Source organism: Nesoenas mayeri (genome assembly GCF_963082525.1).
Source record: "Nesoenas mayeri genome assembly, chromosome: 5".
NCBI lineage: Eukaryota > Metazoa > Chordata > Aves > Columbiformes > Columbidae > Nesoenas > Nesoenas mayeri.
The window spans coordinates 10,731,892-10,754,054 of NC_137548.1; the positions used below are offsets into that span (position 1 = coordinate 10,731,892).

A 22,163-nucleotide genomic window follows, 5' to 3' on the forward strand; every position below is an offset into this window, starting at 1 on the left:
AGCATATTCACTACCCACTTACAAAAGAAAAGTGACTTCTGCACTTATTTCCCTTAAAGTGGAAACCCTGTGCAACATAACCCATATTCTGAAGGCATTTTTAGCATCTTCATCCTGGACACTGCAAAAATTCCATTTAAATGCTCGAGACTGTGATTATACCTAATGCTTCTACACTAGCTAAAAACAAAGAAAATATCAAAACTTTACAAGAAAGCAAGAAATGCCGGATTCTGCCCTGTGTTTATTTAGACCAGTTCACAGTGATGAAAAAATGTCATGGTTCCAGGTGCAGTTCCCCACTTACATACACATGAATTCAATCTCATTGATGAAATGGGACACACAAGTGGCAAGGTAGCCATGGATGCAGCAAACCTTTAACTAAATTTTGTGTTAATTTTATTAAGTAAAGGAGATCATATCCTCCCAATATTTAAATTGGGATTAGGCTTGCCAATATATTGGAGATGATATCTAAATCAACAAGGTATTGCATCAGAAAGGAGTTCTGAGAAATGAAAGGCAAGTGTTTTAAATGCCTCCAGTTACACCACAGCACTGGAGAAGGTCAAACACCCAGACAAGTTTCCTACAGAGAGACTTGTCAGATGTGACGCTTTGAATGGGAGGCTCACATCCGCCTCACACGCACACAGCGAGAGAAACACACCTCGTGTGTTAGCAGCACAAAAGAGATTCGCGCTGGGTGCCTGCGTCGGAGAGAACAAGGCAGCTATGTGTAAGGTCTGAGTAAGAGAGAGGCCATGGCACTGCCCTGTCCTGTGCCCAGAGGAGGAGCAAGCCCTCGGCAGAGCTCTCTGCTGAAAGGGACCCTTCTGCAGGCTATGTCTGGAGAACAACCATCTCCTGTCTGCTAAGAACCTGCCCCATGTTTCCCATGGAGGTTAACTACGTTATGCTAAGAGATGGGTTAGCGTTCGGCGCTCTGTTAAAAGCCAGAGGGAGTGTGCAGGTGGAAACGCTGTGGGTACCACGGCAGCTTCTCCTGAGCTGTGTGGCACAAGGGCTGCGGTGGCCCCACGGCTCTGCTGCCAGAAGGGTACGAGCCCGGGTGGTGGGCATGGCACCCTGCAAACCAGGCCTGGTAACATGCCTGATAAAATGCATTTTTCTTCCCTAATTCAGGCAAGATGGAACAATTTATCACAACAGGCCAACAGAACAAGACGTTGCTGCCCTCAGTGGTTTTATTTCGGTAGCTTTTTTGTTCCCAACCAAGTTCAGAACTGCACTGTGGAATGCACCATAAAAAAGCACTTCCAAGCTCGGGCAGAAAGAGGAGTAAACATTAGCCCCGCTCTACAAAAAAGGATTAAAGTATTCAGAGTAGTATCAGAAACCAAGTCAGGGACTGCCATCCAGCCTGGACGGCCCAGGGTGAACGAGGGCTTAAGTACAAAATCCCCCTTCATACATGTGTATGCTGATCTCAACAGTTCAGAAATCTGGCACTTGAAAATGAGACCTTACCTTCTTCACCGCTTTTGTCTAAAGAAGTCAAGAACCTCCTTATGCCCGGTAGCCTCTGCCTGTAAGTAGAAAGATGAATAAATCCTGCCATCCTGTGCACCAGGACATGCAAATGCTTACTTGTGGGAAGTAAGAATATGTTACCACAAAATAATTAAAATCCAATTTAAATTTTAATTCCTCTGACATAGACGAGAAAATTCTGGCTCCAACCATTTATTACTTCGGAACAGCACCAGACTTGAGTTTGTAAGAGACTCTAATCCGGTTGGTAGTCCCCAAAGCAGCATTTACTTTACCCAAACTAATATTATCTGACAGCGTGTGTTATTACTGACGCAGTTAGCATGCCAAATGGAGTACAGCCGTATGCACACTTACTACTTGTAGGGGACTCCTGCCATCGTAACCAGTTTGCTCCAGGTCTGCACCAGCGAGGTGCCAGGCATACAGCCCATCCACATCGCCTTCAGCTGAAAGGCTGGGGAAAAAAATTAATATTGAATTAATATAGGTTCTAAATCTTTCATTTCAGCGCACTCCTGGGCCCTGTCCATTAGCTGAGCAGGCAAACACCGAACCAGAACAGGCTCAACATGGCTGTCAGGGTAGAGGGGTAAGTAAATGAACACTATTACAACAGCTCGGAGTAGCTGAGCAAGCAACACAGCTTGATGAATCAGTTCCTTAAATTAACAGGGCTGTGCTAGAAGTACTTACAACAGGCTAGTTTCACATAGTGGGTGTGACTATGACCAAAGGGGAAAAAAAAGTCATGCAGTTTCATATTTCACAACACAATATTTATCTCATGAAATGAGTTGGGGGGAGGGCAATGGCTGAGTCGGGATGCAGCTGAGAGAGCACAGGGAGATGTGCCTTGTTCAAACCACTGAGAAACCCCCTGCACAAGTCAGCATAACTATGGTTGCTATCAGGAGTTACAACGGCATGTTTGCATGATAGCATGTGGATGGTAACCTAGCTACATTTTTTTAGGTTTTATAAGATAATTTGGGAGATTTAAATGGGTAGCAAGCAAAAAAACCCAACTTTTAAAAGATGACCTCTGCCATATATAATGAGCAATAGAAAGGATCAAAATCATATACAAATAAATGAGTTAAAATTTTTCAGAGAAATGTACACCAGATTGTTTCTTCGCACATCAGCTGGTAGTCTCATCCATGATACTTCAGGTCCACTTTTAACTTTTATTTTGATAAAAGAAGGGCTAACAGCCTGTACATATGCAAAAGCATTACTGTTTGTACCGAGCCTGTAGAAAGGCTGAAGGGACAGCAAATCTGGAGGATTATCTTCAGTTTTGTCAAGATATCGACATCTGTCAGGCTTCAGACCGGAGCCTGCCGCGTGCTTGCAGACTGTTTCAGCAGAACCGCACTGATAATCATCAAGTGAGGCTGAATCTCATTAAGAGAGGGGGAACCCTCCCCAGACTTAATAAGTTCAGAGTTTGCTGCCTTGAAACAGTGCTCGCTGTGAGGGAAAGGCATCCTGCTGGCAGCAGGCATGGAGGTTGGTGACGGGCTCCTGGGTGTGACAACCAAGCCAGGCAGACCTGGCGGAGAGCGGAGAAGGCTGGAAGATGCAAGGGGCAGTCAGGTGAGCTTATGGAAAAAACCCTGAAATCAGGGCTGCAACACTCACTTCTCTGCGAGGCTGAAATCACTTATGTCGTTGATTAAATCTCTTAAGTACCTGAAAAAAAATGTTTTCAGGGGAGTCGAAGCCTCTAATTGCAGCAGTCTGAGGAGAAAGTCAGAGAGAGGCTTTTGCTTGCAGCAGTTCCAGTGGCTGGGCATGAAAACGGAAAGCAAATGGTGTCTGTCTGCGTTCCTCTGTGCAACGCCACCAACCCCGAGGCAGGGCAGAAGACCTACAGCTGGGGTCTTTGGGCCACAGGGAAGGGGTGGTGGGGTGCTATGAGGTTTAACAGTGCTTCAGTCTGATATCATGAAGGAAAGGATCGCTAAATCATTAGCGAAAACTGCCATCACAAAAAAAAGACCCCTCAGAAACAACAAGGAAGGCAAAAGAGGTCTAATGGGAAGCTTAGAAGGAAGTCCTTAAGGAAACCGCAGGAAAAAGTAGGCATTAATAAAGTGTAAGCATTAGTAAAGCAGAGAAGAAAATGCTTAGCAGGCACTTCTGGAACACAAGAACTATGTTTATTTACAAAGACAGGTCTCTTGCCGTTGACACTGGAAGGTCCCAGAATTAAGGAAAAAACCAAAAAAGCCTACCTAGCAAGTGAGAGTTAGAAGCATCTCCAGCACTGGATGGGATAGCACTGCATTTGCCAGACAGAATCTCATCACTCAGCCACGTGCAAAGCGGAAACCACTTTGAGCAGAGACCAGCACACTTAGAAATATTACCAACCTACAAACCCAGGGCAGTTCAGCTAGCATCACTGCAAGCAACAAACAAGGACTGCTGCACTTAACCTGAAAATTAACTGTCTAATAGCACCTGTTCAGGAAGAGCAATTTAACCCACACTGCCAGAGGTCACCACTGTGAAGTGGTCTCCTTCCATGACATTACAGCAATCCAAATACACAGAAGTATCTTCAATTTTGCAGCAGCCATTTACTGATCAAGTGAGAAATGTATTCTATGGGGACTGTGACCCGGGGAACAAAAAGCAATGTAGCTTGCAAGAAAATTTAGATACCACTCTAAATAGAAGGTACCTACTATTCACTAAATTGATTGTAATCAAGAACACCACAAAACATTTTCTCCAACTCCAGATCTCTGTAGTCAAGCCAAATGCATCCATATTTTGTTTTTACATTTTAAGTGTACTTCATATAGTCAAATAGATACATAGGACTTCTCAACATACACTGCAGGGACCTTTGCTCTGTATTTTTCTCAAAGATATTTATGCCAGCAATTCCAACTAGAAGTGCAGCCTCTAAGTAGCAAGTCCATCATTTTTATATCATGAAATGGAATAAAAATAACTTCAATATACACTTATCAGGATGTTTAAAACCTGCTTTGTCAACAAAGAACTACTTACCCCAGTTTACTAAACTCTGACACCTTCTAAGGCAGATAATCCCAGGTATGCTGCCTATCAATACTCCTGCATTTAGAAAAAATGATTATGCACCCATTTCAGCACAGCAGATGTAGCCATGATGATGACAGATCTAAGATATGAAGAACAGGGATAACACAATTACTCTCCCTGATTTTGTGCCTCCTGTCACGCCAGTATCAAACAATCTCTGTTAGAGGAGCTGCTCTGTTATTGTCAAGGTGCCAGGAGTGAAGCTGCTCAGGTCTCAGAGGGTTTAGAAGGACCAGGGCCAATGCAGTTCTAGATCTGGAAAGAAATGAGTACAGTGAAATGACACCTTGGGGTTCCCTCCTGCCTCCTCAGGTACTAGACTTCATCTTTCCCAGGGACAAAGCTCTGGTTTTGTAGCGATTCTCCTTTTTCAGTGTCTGTATAATGTGATCAGGAAAGACTTACTGTTTTATTTTTTTTTAGGTCTATCATCATGCTTACAGAAGAGAAATTTGTTTTGTTTTCCTTTTTTTTTTTTTTTTTTTAATTAAAATCCTCAAAATGCAAGTTAAAAGTCCAGCACAAGGCATGGCTTGTTCTATCCTGAACACATTTGGGAGTGCTGCTCTTAGCCAGTATCTCCACATCTCTCTCAGTTGAGACAGACCTCTTTGAAAAACAGCCGGCATCAGAAGCTTGGTCCTAATTCCTGCAGAGGCACATTTATCCTTCCTCCCCCAGCCTTACCCCCCACGTTTATGTTAAATTGAAGAGGCATCTTATTTGGAAAGTTGCTGATTTTGAAAGGCTGCATATTGTATATTATATCATATCATTTTATGAATCTGAATATGAAAGAGAAAGCTGGTTTGGCTTTATGCCCCTATTTCACTTTGTGAAGTACAGACTTTGTACAGGGTAGCTCAATTATATACAGGCTTTTTTCTTGTAAAAAACAAACACAAAGCAACTGTTTACCCACTCCAGAATTTGACAAGCCTTCAGAATAAGTCTGAGTGTTCCAATTTATCTCATCATGGTTTGGTTTTGCAGACAGATGACAATACCACTGCAATATGAGAAGAGACTCTGACATTTTTAACAGATTACTAACACTGAGACCTCTTTCTTATTTCAAAACAAATCCATGAACCAGATACCAAATATCAACAGTCACTTGAAAAATCAGACTAACACCTCTCACTTAAAAAAAGAAACCAGCCAATGGAACCATGAAAGATTTAATAACTAGATCATCTTGGCTGCATCTGTGTGCATCTCCACTTCTGCAGAAGAGTTCCTGCTGATACTGCCCAACTCTCAGCTCTGGTTGGTAACTCCTTTCCGTCTCAAACATCACCAGTGCCAAAGCAACACATTTTATTTTTATATCCAAAATTTTCCAACTCAAGTATTCTATTCTATTCTAAAATCATGAGGCTAAACAGAAGGAAGCCTAGGAGACAGTATTAGAACACAAAAATCACCATTCATGCTCTTTTATGAAAGCCGGAGGACAGGTAAGCGGCGAAGGGGGAAACATGATTACAGCTTCTAATTCAGAGAGAACTGTAGGGGATGAAAAAGTTAAGTTAGCCGAAGTGCAGGAATGCAGAATTTATCAGAAAGCAAGTAGCTTTGACCTTCTAAACCCTAAGAAGCTGATATATTGCCTTGGTGACAAATTCAGACTGGTATAAATTGCAGCTTAAGGCACATTACAAGATAGGAAAGATGTAGGAAAATAGTTCAAATTAGAGGGAAAATGTTATAAACAGCTTGTTCTATAAGCAGCTTCACCATGTGCCCTCATCAACTGCAATGAAGGTGCCAGTGCCTGCAAAGAGAAGGCTTAAAAGGAGGAGGTAAGAGGTAGGACAGAGAAGTGAACCAGAATACGCTGAAAAAATGCATGTGTCAGTCAGGTCATCTGAGGATGCTCCAGAAGAAGTACTTGAGGAGGACAAAGACCAGTACCTCAGATTTAATAACCCCTAGTCATCTGAATAATGGTCTGTGGAAAAAGTCTACTTCAGTGTAAAAGACTGTGCCAGGCCCTGTAACACAGCAGGAGGAAAGGAAGCCCTTCAGCGCTGCAGGAGCAGCATACGGAAGAGCCACCGCTCACAGCCCCTTCAGCACTGCCTCAGGCAGGCTGTGCTCCCCGTACGTGCTGTGCCGTGATGGCTGGCAGTGGCCATGCCCCTGGTCACGGCTGCTGCTCCAGCTGCAAGCCAGGAGAGAGCCCCAGCCCGGCCCCTGGGCTGCGCCGAGGGGACAGAGCATCGTCCCCTCACCCCGAGCACGCCATTCCGCACCGGGGCCTCGCTCGGCCTCTGCGCACACGTGCACTCCCGCCCTCTGTCTGGAAGGTTTACATTGTTTTTATACTAAATGTATTACCATCAATACAAGTTCAAAATATCTTAGATGTTTAGTATCAAAATACCAGCTTTGAACAACAGGAGATAGTGGAATACAGATGTACAGGTGTACGATCCTCCTTAAAATCACAGAATCGTTTCTGTTGGAAAAGACCTCTAAGATCATCAAGCCCAACCGTTAACCTAGCACTGCCAAGTCCACCTCTAAACCATGTCCTTAAGAACCTTATCTACATGTCTTCTAAACCCCTCCAGGGATGGTAACTCAACCACTTCCCTGGGCAGCCTGTTCCAATGCCTGACAACCCTTTCTGTGAATAAACTTTTCCTAATATCCAATCTAAACCTCCTCTGGCACAACCTGAATGCTGTAACAAGCTGCATCAGAACCACATCTTGTTTAAAGGACTCTTGTTTGCTGCTTTTTTTGTTTTGGACATACTGCTCCCAGGTCGAGTAGCCAAACTGGTTCTGCACGTGGCAGCAGGGCTAAGCAAGGGGCCAATGTACTTGCCATTCCCTAAGCCACTCCTCTCGCCTTCTTGGTTGATGAAACTACACAAACCAAGGATTTAGTTCTGGGTTTTTCCAACACAAGTGTCCTATGACTTGTAGTGCCCTGGGAAGTGCACATTTCAACTATATGGTAAAAGTCTTATTACCCACCCTCCTCTGAGAGTGTTACAACAACTGACTATCTCCTGATTCCAGAATTACTCAAAAGACAGAGTCCGGTCTCTATACAGAACACACACGAGCTTTACCTTGACCTTATAGTTTTATAGACAACATACAGCACTGATTGGTTCCTACAAGTCTCATGGTTTCCTGTCAAGTCTTGATATTAAGGATGGTACTCAGGGGGGTTTTGTTGTTTTTGAGAAGAAGAAGAGAAAAAGCAATTAAGAAAAAACTATAAGTAATTTTAGGAAATGCATGAAACTTTCTTGTAATTTTCAGAGTAATTTGTAATTCAGGACCAGTACTGAGAAAAAGAAAATCAAGCATCTGTTTGTTTTCGTATGATATATCCATTGTGTTAAGCCACCTTATATATGAAAAGCAACTGTATTGAATAGCAGCTTTAACAGAGGATTATTTCCTCTTAAAATTAAATATAGAGATGGTAAGCAGTTGTTCAAAAGTTTTGGGGTTAAACCTATTTGTCTATTTGATGTAGTTATTTTTAGGAATGACATTATATGCCAGTTAGAGTAGAAGCCATTCCTATGTAAGTGAAAAGTGGACTTTAAGAAAATAAAAACGATGCACTACATGCAGCTTTACTCTCAAATAGAGATGCTATTAAATCACATCTTGCACAGCTTCCTCCTCACCCTTCCTCAGTGAAAGTGCTTGGAAAAAATGGGGCATATGTGCTTCCAGTTCACTTATCCCCACAATACTTCCTGCTTTGGAGTTCTCTTGAGTTACTGGTGCTCCGACACAGAGTCGACTCTTAATTTCATCACTTCATTTGTTTCCTTGTTATTAGTCTAGCACAGAAATAGCCACGTCATGTGCCAGAGACCCAACTGTTTCTTGGAAGTTGTCTACACACTGTTCTCAAATCCAAGAGTCTCTTCTGAGGAACCATCCCCATCCATCCCAATTTTAGGGCCACTTCACCTTATATCACATTTACCTGCAGAGTGTTGTTCCAATGTTCTCCAAGTCATGGCTTGAAAGGTGCGCTCCCGTTTCTCGTAACAAATGAATCACTTCTAGGTGCCTTTATGAAAGCAACAGAAATAACAGAGAAAGTGTCTTGACCAGCAGCATTTTTCCCCCTAAATCCAGCATTACTCATATATACAAACAGTCAATGAAAGTTCTTATCTGATATTCACCACCATCACAGAACCAATTAATCTTCTCCAAGGTGACAGCTGTAGTAAACACATCTGCCCTCCCTATCGAAAAAATCATTCACATTCTAAGCTCACAGAAGGGTTACGTTCAGCTCTGAAAATGAAAGGGATGCATCCTTTCCTCTTAAAATCATTTTTTTTACCTTAGTGCTAGCTTAATTTAACACTTCAAATATTAGTGATTGAAATACATGCAAACAGGGAGGACATTTATTATTATACATAGCATCATCCCTTTATTTCACAGAATACAATGCCCATATTTATCAGTCTCAAACAAAACAAAACATGTATTGCAGATAAGCAATGAAATTCTTAGGTTAATGTAGAAGCTAATTGGGTTTTCAGGGCTTCAAAATTGTGATAAGTATTCTCACAAACCTCCCACAAAAGCACATCTTTTCCTTAACCCTTCTCCCAATACCTCTCTTATTTATTTCCACCTGGAGTCTTTAGGAGGTCTTCCTTGCCCTTTCTTTTGGGATAAAGGGACAAATAGATATTTAAGCACTACCAGCCAACTCCTATACCTCAATCAGATGCTTATGAAGGCGGCCAGTCTCTAAAGGTACTATCGTGGGTGGAACATAATATGCCTTTTTTCACAAGTGACCTAGCAAAAAGTTTAGAATATGGTTCCATAAGAAGGTGACAATGTGATCCTCTGCTAAACAAATGATCTAGTTCACAAATCAAAAATTTTTCTTCTCCAAAAAGGGCATGGTGACACCAATAGATCAGGAATAGTTTCCCAGTTCCTCTTTGAAGGAAGCTGCTACACCATAACACTTCAACATAAAGAGTTAGGCATATCATTGTAATAGGAAATATATGTTTTTTTCCAACACATTACTTAAAAACTCATCTGTATTAACTACAAATTTAAAAATAAGTTCACATACACGTTCTGCTTAATCGCTTGTATTTTCTTGGAGGTAGCCATGGGCCTTTCCATTTCAGAACTGGACTAAACTGTTTATCTATTGCCTCTGCTTCTTTTAAGAAAACTCCATCTTGAATGAAAAGCTACTTTACAGTTATCCATATTAAGCCTATGCAAGCTTTTAAGTTTCATGTAAGATCGCAATTTATAAACTAAACAAAGTACTGTACATATACTATAAGAATAATCTTGCTTTTCCAAACATAGGTTATTTAACCTACTAGATTTTTTAAAATTCTAATTTGTTTCAATTGACAGCTCTCCAAAAAAAGCCCCCCAAATCCCCCCATCTTTGTTTCATGGCAAAGCATTGCTGGAACAGCACATGTTGCAAGTTTGTTCAGTTATTTAAAATATTTTCTCAGTTGGGTCCCTTATGACATGGTCAATCATCCACAAGCATCTTCTCGAGCCAGCAAATAATGGCACAGCTTTCCATTTTTAAATCTGTGGTGAAGAATGAATTCTACATGTCTAAAATTTTTAGTTCAGTCTTAAGCAGAACAGTAATTAGCTGAAAAGAAATTTGACCTAAAATAGATTAAAGTAGAACATGTCTGCTCACTCAGGCTCACGCTGGGTACAGAACTGAACGTGGGGAGTGTCTGTTTACTCTCTGATGACTGCCCTGGAGTATTCCTCATTTCCCATCTTACACTTAAAATTGCAGCATGGAACTAGCACTTTTTAAAATAAAAGCTATGCTATGGGACAGCACTAAAAGATGCCACAAAGCATGTAACATTGTGTGGTATCTTCCCTCAACGTGCCCCTGCTATGAAGTCCAGATTTCTGGATTCCAGCAAAGAGCCAGGCTTTTATTTTCTCCTGTTGAAACTACTCACTCCTCACTGGTAGTGATATATCCTCCAGAAGGCGCTTGATGTCCCATCTATGCCATGGAGCCATTACTGCTCTAACTGGGACTCTTTTGATACAGATAGATTTGGAGCATTTACCCCACATATTTAATACAGCAAATTTAACTGGGGGGGTGGGGGGAAGTGGTACGAAATAAAATAAATCTTTAAGCATTTAAACTATCAGTGTTTAAAATCAACGCTTACAATAAAACATTTCTAAACAGAATGTCCCGATGACTGGGAATTGTTCAAAATCATGTTTCTTGGCATGGTGGGAAGGATGTGTGTGTACCACTGCTTGTTAAGGGAAGGGCAAGGGAGAGGAAGAATAGGGGCAAAAAGTAATGTGCAACTTAAAAGTGTTAAATTTAATACGGTGACTATGAAGAGCAGATCCGTCCAAGAAAGCAAGCAGACCACCCCTCACATTCCCATCACTCAACATGAAAACTATGCGGGACATAAGCTGTACTACAGCTTGTTCCTACTTGCACCCAAACGGTATCTACATTCTGCAGAAGCTTAAGCTGCTTTCAGGGAACCACTTCTGCTGTCTTGTACCTACCACAAGAGCAATACTCATATTTTCAAGAGGGTGGCTGTGAATTTTCTGATACTGTTATGTCTTAGGCACAAGAGAGGTATTTGCCTTTACAAGTTGTTTCTTTAAGAAACAACTCCTCTCCTGCGGCTTTACAAAAACCTCACAAGGGTCATAGTTCAGCTGATTTGAAGTTCAGCTGATGTCATGAGCCACAAACTTATTGGGAATGGTTCAAATGTGATTCCTGTTCTAAGGTGAGAGCACAAAACCAAGAGCAGAGCAACTGCTGGACAAGGGAAGTTCAAGGTGTCCAGGGATGGCCAATGTCACCACATCAGCCTGGGGTGCTCAGCTGCTTCTCCTGTCTACCCCCATCTGATAAGCAAAACCATGAGGAGCTATTGTCACCTGCAAACTGTTCCTGTCTGCCCCTTTTCTTAGTGCACTCTTACCAAACTGTTGCTCTTGGTCAGACTTAGCCTATAGATACAATACTATTTTGCATATGATATTTAAGTTAGCCTTTAGGCACTACTACTGTCATTCTTTCTGCTTTCTGAATGGAAAAGCAAACAGACAAAAAGTGTTTTTAATGTCTCACCCCTGATAGATTCTGTTATTGATAGCATCAGAGGTAAAAGCCCTAATGTATACCAATATTTTAATGGGTTAATAGCAAAATAAATGATTCGGTGTGGTCCTCAACATTCACTGCTATGGGCAAACTTTGAGTTCCAGATGAAGACATCTGAACTTTTACCAGTTGTTGAGGGCTCTGGCTCTGGAGCAACTAAAGTGCCTCGATGTAGCAAACGCTTACTAAAAGCGAATCACCTTCGAAAGGGATGAATCGCACATGTGCGATGAACACACGGCTAAGAGTTTGCAGGACCGGGGCCTTAGGGTGCACACCTTCCATCAACTCTCTTTAAGAAATGCAGGCATACCGTACAGCCAAACTTGACTGGCTTCATTCCTTTTAATGCTGGCTCCCTCAGCAACTGGAACGGTTATGGCAGGATCAGCTTGGTTCCACGTGTTCAGTTTTCTACCTGGTATCAGTGGGAATTTTATGCTTAAATACTGTAAGGAGAGGATTCAGTGCACTTCTGGAGTCAGTGGTGGTTAGATTTTCACTCTGCCTTAGATTTCCTGAAGTAATGTAAATGTAACCTTGCAAAATATCAAGTATTTAAATTCATATTTACGTGGGAGGTAATTTTACTGCCTCTAATCTGATGTTCTCACAGCCCTGTATGAGCAACTCCCCATTTTCAACCTTTTACCACTGCTCTACAAGTAAATGGAAATGCTTTTACTACATAAAATATACACAATTTTTATTCAAGACATTTTCCTGCTCAGAGAGTTTCTGTTATTAAAAAAATATTATTCTATTGTTTGGAAAATGAATTATCCCTGGAGGGTACTCTAGGAAATTAAAGAAATGCTACTAATTTTGATATGTCAAGCAACTGGCCTAAATTAACAGTGGTCTGTTTAGCTTCATGCATAAAGTGAACGAGACTGCATGCAAATTGCAGAGTTACAAATGAAAAAGCGGAAATGCAGTAGTTTGTTTCTTATTTAGAAAGGGACTCCACATTTTACCATATAAAGAAACAAAGAAAGAGTCACTTAAAGTGAAAAAAATTTAAGAGACTATCGTTGATATAGATCAAATTGCTGGTCTGGCAGCTGACAGCGCTATGTTAAGAAGCTTTTAAGAAGAGACATAGCTCCTGATCATCTTTACAAATTATTAAATGGAAAATAGAAATCAGTCATCATTATGTAGGTTTGCACGCTAGGTTAAAAGGCAAGCCACTGAGAAATGTGACATAAAAACCTGGAAGAAAGCTATTTTTAAGATGAGTGGATCCTGTACCGCAGTTAAATGCCAATTAAACAAATATTAATTCTCAGAAAATGGGATGAAGCTGATGCAATATTCAGTAAAATTGAGAAAGTTACAATATTAAGCAGTTTAACGCATTGACTGCTCATTAAGATAATTCTCCCCCTTTTCCTCTCCGCCACTTTGTACACTGCATCAGGATAATCTCTTCACTTTCAGCACGCAACTGTTTAACAAATAGAATTTAAGTATTTCTGTAGCAGAAATCTTTTTAGTGAGTATCCAATTACACACATATACAGCTGTCTGATCTTTATCATTTTCCTTTATATGCTTACCAGTGTGAAATGCAGTGTGAGTACACAGCAGATCATAAATACTCATTTATGAGTTTAGTTCTAAGTCAACTCTTCCTCTCATTCCAACAGTAGAAACAAAAAGAGAAACTGAAAATGGTTGTGGTGCAGTTTCCTTTTACAATTCCCTATATCGAAATGGGTGTGCAGTTTTCAAGAGCTTAAGAGTCATAGTAGGAGTCTAATATAGGAGTGGCAATGCTAAGGAATCCAAACAACAAGCTCATGTGAAATTCCTCAGGCGGTAGCTGGGTGCGGTAAAAAAAAGTAGGTGCCTGCTTTACAGGAACATCTAATGGTATCTAATGCTTTAGCATTTTCTCACATTGGACCAGAGCCACCTCTATTCAAGTGCAAGGTTATTTGTTTGATTTGCTGTTGGACTTGTTTTGGCTTTAAGACTTGAAGGGTTTGCCATTGAGGGCTTATATATTCATGAGATAAAGCACCAGCTCCAAATCCACGGGGGTCCATGCAGCAGGCATGGCAATAGCACAGCGTGGCCACACAGGACTCCAAGTCTCAAGTTAATAGAGCCTGTTGAGTTTTCTACATCTGGTCTTTGAGACAGAAAAAGCCTTCATGTTATTCCTGCAGGCAATGCAAAACCAGGAGTGTCAGACCTCCCAGGGAGCCAACTCCAGCCTGACAGACCAGGTGAACTTGTCAGCATTGGAAAGCTGTAGGGATATTTGGGGACAGACATCCATGAAGATCATGAAAATTCTATCACTCCAAGCTCCTTTACAGAAAAAAATACCTTCTTCCATCATACAGACTCAATATGAGATAAGGAGCTGAAAGTGGATCAAAGAAACGAGAAGAGATTAGGGCATGCAACTTCTAACACGTTAGAAGACCAATGGCTCTGTGAATCCTCAGGCTATATAAACCATTTTAAAATTAAATTTAGATATCTAATAACCTTTCTATTCTGTGCTATGGCCATTCCTTAGGACGGTACAACATGGAAAAGACCAGTAAATCGCACGTCCATGGCTACCGTTCAAGAACTGCTGACATCCAGAACAACAGGAAGAGGAAATCCACAAAGCAGGTAGAGCCATGCAGCCATCCCATTTAATTACGAGTGGGTGGAAGGGAAAAATCAAAAAACCAGTCACCCAGCAAGAGAGTCAGGAAAGCACCGGTGGAAGGGAAAGATTAAAACAAATCAACCTACCGGTAATATTTTGTGCCAATTGAAACAGTCTGGTCTTGATGAGAAAGGGGAGGGCAGAAAGAAAACAGCCCTTGGTCCTGCATTCTCACTTCTGACAGTCAAAAGGAGTGATCAGTTTGGTTCTGTTTTATAAGGAAGCCTCATAACAAAGAGTGGAGTCCTGAAATTACGGACAAAGTCTTGGCAGGAAGGCAGTGATAAGTTACCTCATGCTAAAATTTTGCATGCATACCAAGTTTTTTGCTTTCATTTCATATTATTTAAAAAAAATATTTTAAATTAGGCTAGTCATATCCTTTGAAATTAAACTGGTTTGTGTTATTTTAACTGTCATCATTTACACATGACTGCTGAGACAAAACAAGACCAAAACACAGGGATGGGCTTTAAATTCAAAACGATAGAAGGTTTATACACTTTACATAGAGTGGTGTATAAATTATTTTGTTACCTGAACTTGATCGCATTAATCAGTGGAGTAGATCCATATCTGTCTCTAGCATAAATAGTTGCGCCAGATGTCAACAAATACTCAACTAGTGGTAAATGCCCTTCAGAGGCTGCAATATGAAGTGGCGTTCGGCCATCGTAGTCTCCACAGCTCAAGTTTCCACCCTACAAAAGGAGAGATCCTTCACATGCTAAAAAGACAATGGCTGCATATTAAGTTGTTGGTACAACAGCAGACGCATACACCATATTTTAATTGTACCACCAAAATGTTAAGCTTGTCCAACTTACTTAAAAGTATATCTTGTAGCGTTGTTTTAGCACCAAAAAGGTTATTTATTCCATCTTCTGCACACTTCCCCCCCCCCGCAATGTAATGCTCTTTATTGCAGTACATCATACAGCAGCTTTGTGCCTATAGCCTGCTAGTTTTATTTGTCTTAGTTTATTGTTATTTTCAAGATATATTTATCCTTTCACTACTAAAGTCTCAAGGGTAGGGTAAACCAAGGAAAATATTTTTAAAAAATGAGGTGTAGAAGATTACACAGGGAAATGCCTGTTTCTTTTTCCAGGTATAACCCAGGCTAGAGCTATGGGGAGAGCCAAAAATCCTGAATTAGCACTGCACTGTGTTTTGTTTAAATATAATTTTCAAGGTGTTTTTTTTTTTAATCATCACAGATTTACATCCAAAAGCTGGATACTATGAATATGCATAAAGAAAGTTAAGCAAAAGAAAGCAGCATAAACCATTTTAAAGTGTTCCAAGTTAGCAGATAAGAACTTGCATTTTAATCTACCTGTATTTTCACAGTTCAAAAGAAAATGTAAACAGCTGAGAACCAGATAGGGGAAAGGACATTCCAGTTTTGAAAGGCAAAGACTGAGAAGCCTAGAAACCAACTGTATTAGTCTAAGCACTTTGATTCTAAGACTTAGGCAGTTGCTTCCCAGTGAGCATAGTTTCCTCCTGTCATTTACAGCTCTATTTAAAAATACGTGTTTTGTACAAACTGTTAATTTTACATTACCATTTCTGCTATGGCTCTTAGTGCGTCTATGTCACCCAGCTTAGCTGCAGCACAAGCCAAAGGTGGAATTAATGCATCTCTTACGGCTTCTAACTCCTGAGAAACAAATAAAATTAAACATTTAATATCAGCCTCGCCTCTAATATGGTTGATGTCCAAGTCATAAAAACACTGCCCTTGCTTTCATGTAACATTTCCAAATTAGTCATTTCGTTATATAAAAATGGTAGTGTTTAGTTCTTGGAAGGAAAAAAGTCTCAACTTTATTTTATATTTTGTCAGTCTTGCATCCATGAAGGTTTATATTCTTCCCTGGCAACACTACAATTAGCTGATATCTACATACACCATTTAAGGTGCACGCACTAATTACTATCTCTCTACTGCCATGGTTACACGTCAAGTAGAGTAAGAGAAACAGCTCTGGTAGAAGTTGGAAAAGACCACATAATCCCGTCTCCTCAAGACAGGATCAACTTTATTCAGGTGACTGTTCAGATTATTTGTGTAACCTGACCTTCCAAACCTCCACTGACAAGACCCATAAGCCGCCTAAATATCCTCCCATTTCTCCTACTCACTAAATAAGAACCATGCATCCAATATTCATTAGCTACTAAAAATCCCAATACTGTATTTTCTGAATTTCCAACTGGGAGAGACTAACATCAAACACTCCAAATAACACTTGTGTAGTGCTTCCTTTGTATCAGCCTTCTATGACTGCATGTACAACAATAAAGCTGTTTTACCCGCTATTATTTGTATCGCTCCAAACTGTCAATACATCTGATCATGAAAATACAAAGCACTTTTCATATCATCAATACCCTGAATTAACAGCAACTGTCTGAGGCTTGTTATTGCAACCAGCTAGCCAAGAAAATAAACTCAAGATGGGGCTACAAAGAGGAAAAAAAAAAAAAAAGTTAATATGTTTTTAATTAAAAACATTTTAATGTTATGCTTGTCATTGTGTCCTTTCTCTCTAACCCAACTGGTTAGCTGGGACACTCAGTACTAAAAAAGTAATATAAAAGCTCCAATGTTCCATTTTTCTTTCAGCTTTGCTGCTCATCTTTAAGCTAGATTCATTTAACTGAGTTTAGAGCTTCGCATGAGTTCAATTTTAAATATTTAAGTATATACCTCCTTGCTGCTGATACTCAGAGATTTGGCAATCACTTGAATAAACTTGCTATCTCTCAGAGAGATCTTGGCTCCTGTGGGTACAACAGTCATTTCTCCTCTTAGATTCTCACTCAGCATCTGAAAAGCAAGCAATCAAATCCTTTGTTAGCAGAGGAAAACTATGGTAGTAGTCTAATAAAAAAACCTTGGGATCAAGTTAGAAAATTGTTTGGAGGAATTATGGAAACTAATTGAACGCAGACAAAAGATTAAAGAAATAGTTACTGTCCCATGAATATTGCAAGTTTAAAAAGACAAATGGGGGAAAAAAAGGGACAGGCAAACAAAACTTGTCTTCCAAAGCAAAGAAACCAAAATAAGCACATAACACCCTGATTTTTAGAGTATGCAGACAAAAGTTCCCTAGTGGGGTAAGCTGCAGCTCACTTAAAAACACAAAGATAGCGAGTAATTAGCAGAGAGAGGCTGGAGACCGGAGTATTCTGACATGCTGCCTTTTGCCAGCATTCCCAAACCTCAGTGCTCCCACACAGACTGCGTGTGCAGGCCTCAAAACAAAGCCCAGGGCTGCCCTATGTTTCAACAGATTTTTAAACAGCTCCACTAGCTCAGATTTTGTTAAAATTTGGCCACAGAGCCAGCTTTGAATATGCAGGGTCACCAGTAGTACCAGTCATTCAATATTAAAGCAGGTGTGCAACAGTTTGCAGGATGGGTGCATCCAATACAACCAGGAAAAAAATATGTCAGCCAATTCATGTGTAGAAAGTGCTTGAACACAGCAATAAAGAAAATGAAAAATACTCCAAAAGACAGGTTCTGAGAAATCTGGAGAACAGAGAGAGAAGCCAGTCATTAATAAAAAACAACTGGTTTCCTCAATTCTGACAACTTTACATACTGGCACTTGTTCATGAAAGGTTGCTGATGCAGCTATAAAGCATGTAGTTATTTCAATTAGAATTTTAAAAAGCAGGATTGTGAAAGTTTGCAAGAAACAGATGTGATGTTGGAAGGAGGAATGCCCCAGGTTTACTTATGCCTAGGCATGCCCTTTATTAAAAAAAACCAAACTCCAAGCGCCAACACTGTAGCTGTCTGCTGGAAGAGTCCCACATACGTGTAACTCAAAGGATACCAACTGCTTTGGCGCACTTTTAGAGCCTGACAGGTTGAGATCATTGCTTTACACAGGTAACCTTAGCAATTGGCACCTGTGTTAAATGCACCCAGTGCAAAGCCCTACGTGTCTTACTCGGCCGTACCAGCTCTGCAGCCATTTGCATGTGTCTGGGGGCACATTCTTTGCTGCCTCGTGTTGAAAGAGAATCCTAAAATAACCACGCCAGCTTCAGGAGAGCTTCCGTCTCTTGGGAGACTATTGTTTGGTGATATGTTTAGCTGAAGATATTGCCACAGACAACATATTTCCAGGCTTTCTTCTTCTCCTGGTCTCTACCACTCATTCCTGCCCAGGCAATGCAGAGTGCTGCTCCCTTAGTTGTGCCAACACAATTGTTTGTGGGTCTGTGCAGTGAGTCAAATGAGGAAACCGATCCTGCTTAACCCAAAGAAATTGCAAAAGTTGTTTTGTTTTTCAAACCTTATAAAGGAGGTGCCAGCACCACCACACAAAAACTGTGTAGCACATTACGAAGGGCAGTACATGAAGATGCAGGAGGACCTGTGCCAGTGGTACCTAAAATGCCATATCACTAAGTCCTGACCTGAGTAAGTCAGCTATCTCACCTCAGCAAACTGGATCTCAAATCAAGTTTTAACTCACACACCTAAGGCAGGAAGCCAGCTGGGAAAGTTTCTGCTGTCCCAGGCCAAATAATCCTTTGCACAAGAAGACTAAAGTCTGCTTTAAAAAAAAACCACAGGCTAGTATATAGAATCGTAGAATCAGAGAATCATTTGGGTTGGAAGGGACCTTCAAAGGTCATCCAGTCCAACCTCCCTGCAACCAACAGGGACATCTTCACCCAGCTCTGGTTGCTCAGAGCCCCGTCCAGCCTGGCCTTGAGTGTCTCCATGAATGGGGGATCTACCACCTCTCTGGGCAACCTGGGCCAGGGTTTCACCACCCTCACTGTAAAAAATTTCTTCCTCATGTCCAGCCTGAATCTCTCCTCTTTTAGTTTAAAACTGTTACCCCTTGTTCTGTTGCAAGAGGCCCTGCTAAAAAATCTATCCCCATCTTTCTTATAGGCTCCTTTTAAGTACTGAAAGGCTCAATATGTATGTTCCAGGATCAGTCAGTGTTCCAAGGGGTACCAGTGAAGAGCCTCGGTTTCTAACAAGTATATGCACAAACACATGCAATACCACTACTCTTCACTCAGCATTATGTTGCCTGTTAAGCATGTTCTTGGACAGAGTACGTTCTTGCCCTCCTCGTTGAAAAATAACACATAGCTCCTCCTCCTCTCATTTTCCAGAGCAAGAGCTTTAACAAACAACTGAAAGTTCAGAGTCTGAAACTATTTCTAAGCACAGTAAGTGGTACTTCCAGCCACCACTTTTACGATCACAGATATCCAAATATGTTTGTCTCAAGAGCTGCTACTGGTTGGAAGATATTGAGCATGAAATAATGATCAAATTTGTTTCAGTTTTAATAAAAGCAGAACAGCATCGTAAGATACACATGTGCATGCAGTGCTAAAGTCTAGAGAGTGATTCATCATGATGTCATCTCCCAAAGTGTCAGGATTATTAATTCACCGCATACAAGCACAGAAACACATGCATTCCTGCAGACTGCTGCTCCCCTATCTAATTCAGAGCTATATGTTCCTTGTAAAAATGGAACATAATATATAACTATATAATTTCAGAAAGAAAGCCTTGATTAAGCACCAATGAACAGTAAGAACATTGTTAAAGGGGTTATGATTTTAAAATCAGTTACAGTTGGTTCTTAGAATATGTATTTATAAAGTGCATCTCCTTTGAGAGAAACAAAATCTAGCACTGTCATGAGTAATGCTGTAAAGGAAGAGGCTGTAGGCAATATTTATTTTCAGAATTAGCTTTGTGTGAATGAGTCTTGGATAAAATCTTCACCACACTAAGATCAATGACAAGATCTTTGCTGACTTCAGTAGGGTTGGGATTCTGTCTCCTATATGAATTTACACGTATGGGTTTTTAGTACAGAAATGTCCAAGGTAGACTACTACCATTTAAAGATAGCATTTTTATGGCTCAGTCATAGTCTTCACATAACTTACGGAGAGGCTTCTTTTCTCTCTCACTCTACATACATTCATTTGCCTAACAGCATTTTCCTTAAAGAAAAAAAAAATAACAAAAGCAAACACGTGATGTTCGCATTATGGCTCTGAAACCAATCGCTTTTAAACGCAAGGGAGGAGCTCAAGGCATTCAGCTAAGCAGAAGTTAGCACAGTAGATGAGAAAGTTAGAGCCTTTCAAGGTCACACTGAAATATTTACCTGCCTTTTCTCCTCCCAGCTAAGCTCACTCTTGCTGAGTGCATATGACAGCTTAGTCAGGGCTGCCTCTGGTGTCATATCACCTCCAGGAATTATTCCAACATCAGCGAGAGTCTGAATAAAAAGGAATAATGATTCCAATTAGCATAGCATTCAGAAATACCTGCATGAACAGAAAATTTATATGAATGACAAGTAGCTATACAGAATACCGTATACAGCCATGCCTCCACTCTCTTGCTCCTCCTACTGCTACCGTAATTTTAGTTGTTAAAGACAAAGCAAATACTAGCACCAGCTGAATAACAATGACTTTTACTTTGGATTCCTTTTCATGCAATAACATTGAAGAATTCACCCAAACGCTTGCCACGGTCACTTACTATGCTAAAAGGGAAAGGTTACAGGTCCCTATCAGCTATCTGCAGAGTTGTCAGATTCCCTCTATTGAAAAGCTGCAGTTACTCTGTTTGAACCCAGTGGCATTTTGAACATTGCCAAGTAGGCTGTTCTCACACAGACATATTTACCATTCTTTTATGGGGCATTGCTTTGGATGAATTCCAGCACTACAGTGTGCTCACAGCAGGAGTGTTTTCAGATCCTTTCAGGCTGTGCTTGCAGTGTATGATTTAAACCTACAACTAAAATATGTAATTTACACAGTTCTGACAAGAACAACTGAAAATGACCTTTTTAACTTCTCTTTCTGGTAGTTAAAATAAGAATAAACTATCTGAACCAAAACAAAAAGCAGAAAGATCTTTGCTATGGTCAGCAAGCCCCATAAGTGTACAGTGAGCAAAACAGCAAAGACAAAGCAGATTTCAGACCTCGTCACTAAATTGTACCTGAGCAAACACTTGGGCTTCTCTAAATCACAGATCATCACCTTTGCCATAATGTGATGCCTCACAGTTAAGCATCTTGCAGTAGGTTCTTTACACCGCATTTTACTTTTAATTACCTTCTATATAAGCTTTGAAACTTGTTATGACTTAACTAATATTTGTAGCAAGATACAGAGCCTTAATCAGCTCATTAACCACCTCTGAGAGCCCCAAACTAACACTTTTTAAAGTCCCATAGGGAAACACATACAGAGAAGGTGAGAAATACTTTCTGTGCTGCAGAGCTAGCCAAAGAGCAGTTAGGGCTTTTTCAGCCAGTCTGAGAAAAAGGAGGAGGAAGGGATTTCCCAGCTTCCTCCTATACCTAATGTCCCTTCAGTTCTAAGTTTCTACTGTGCAGATGGATCAGAGGCCAGACATTCCGTTAATTAAAACCAACACTTCAAGGGAAGCCAGGGACCCAGCTGACCCACCTGGCTAGTTTGAATGAATAAAAAATGGCCAAGCCATATGCACAGATCCGTGAGAGATTTTAAAGGAAAATCAAGAGTAAAGCTGACATTACAGCAGCTTTCCAGCTTTCACTCATGATACCTCCTCCATTGAGCAGTTCCTTATGAAAAGCAGAAAGCAATGAAAGAACAAGCAGGCAGTGATTTTGTAGGACTT

General features: G+C 40.7%; 1 protein-coding gene across 1 annotated transcript in view; it reads right to left on the bottom strand.

Annotated features, from left to right (window-relative positions):
• Window positions 1-1,499: 1,499 nt before the first annotated feature.
• Window positions 1,500-22,163, bottom strand: part of ASPG (asparaginase) — a gene marked incomplete at both ends in the record, with an annotated part of 45,534 nt that continues 24,870 nt past the window's right edge. The window contains 7 exons of the mRNA XM_080344621.1: window positions 1,500-1,553; window positions 1,876-1,975; window positions 8,572-8,658; window positions 14,996-15,159; window positions 16,029-16,124; window positions 17,178-17,297; window positions 20,644-20,757. Coding sequence (XP_080200747.1) covers window positions 1,500-1,553; window positions 1,876-1,975; window positions 8,572-8,658; window positions 14,996-15,159; window positions 16,029-16,124; window positions 17,178-17,297; window positions 20,644-20,757 — 735 coding nt within the window. The remainder of the gene's footprint in view (window positions 1,554-1,875; window positions 1,976-8,571; window positions 8,659-14,995; window positions 15,160-16,028; window positions 16,125-17,177; window positions 17,298-20,643; window positions 20,758-22,163) is intronic.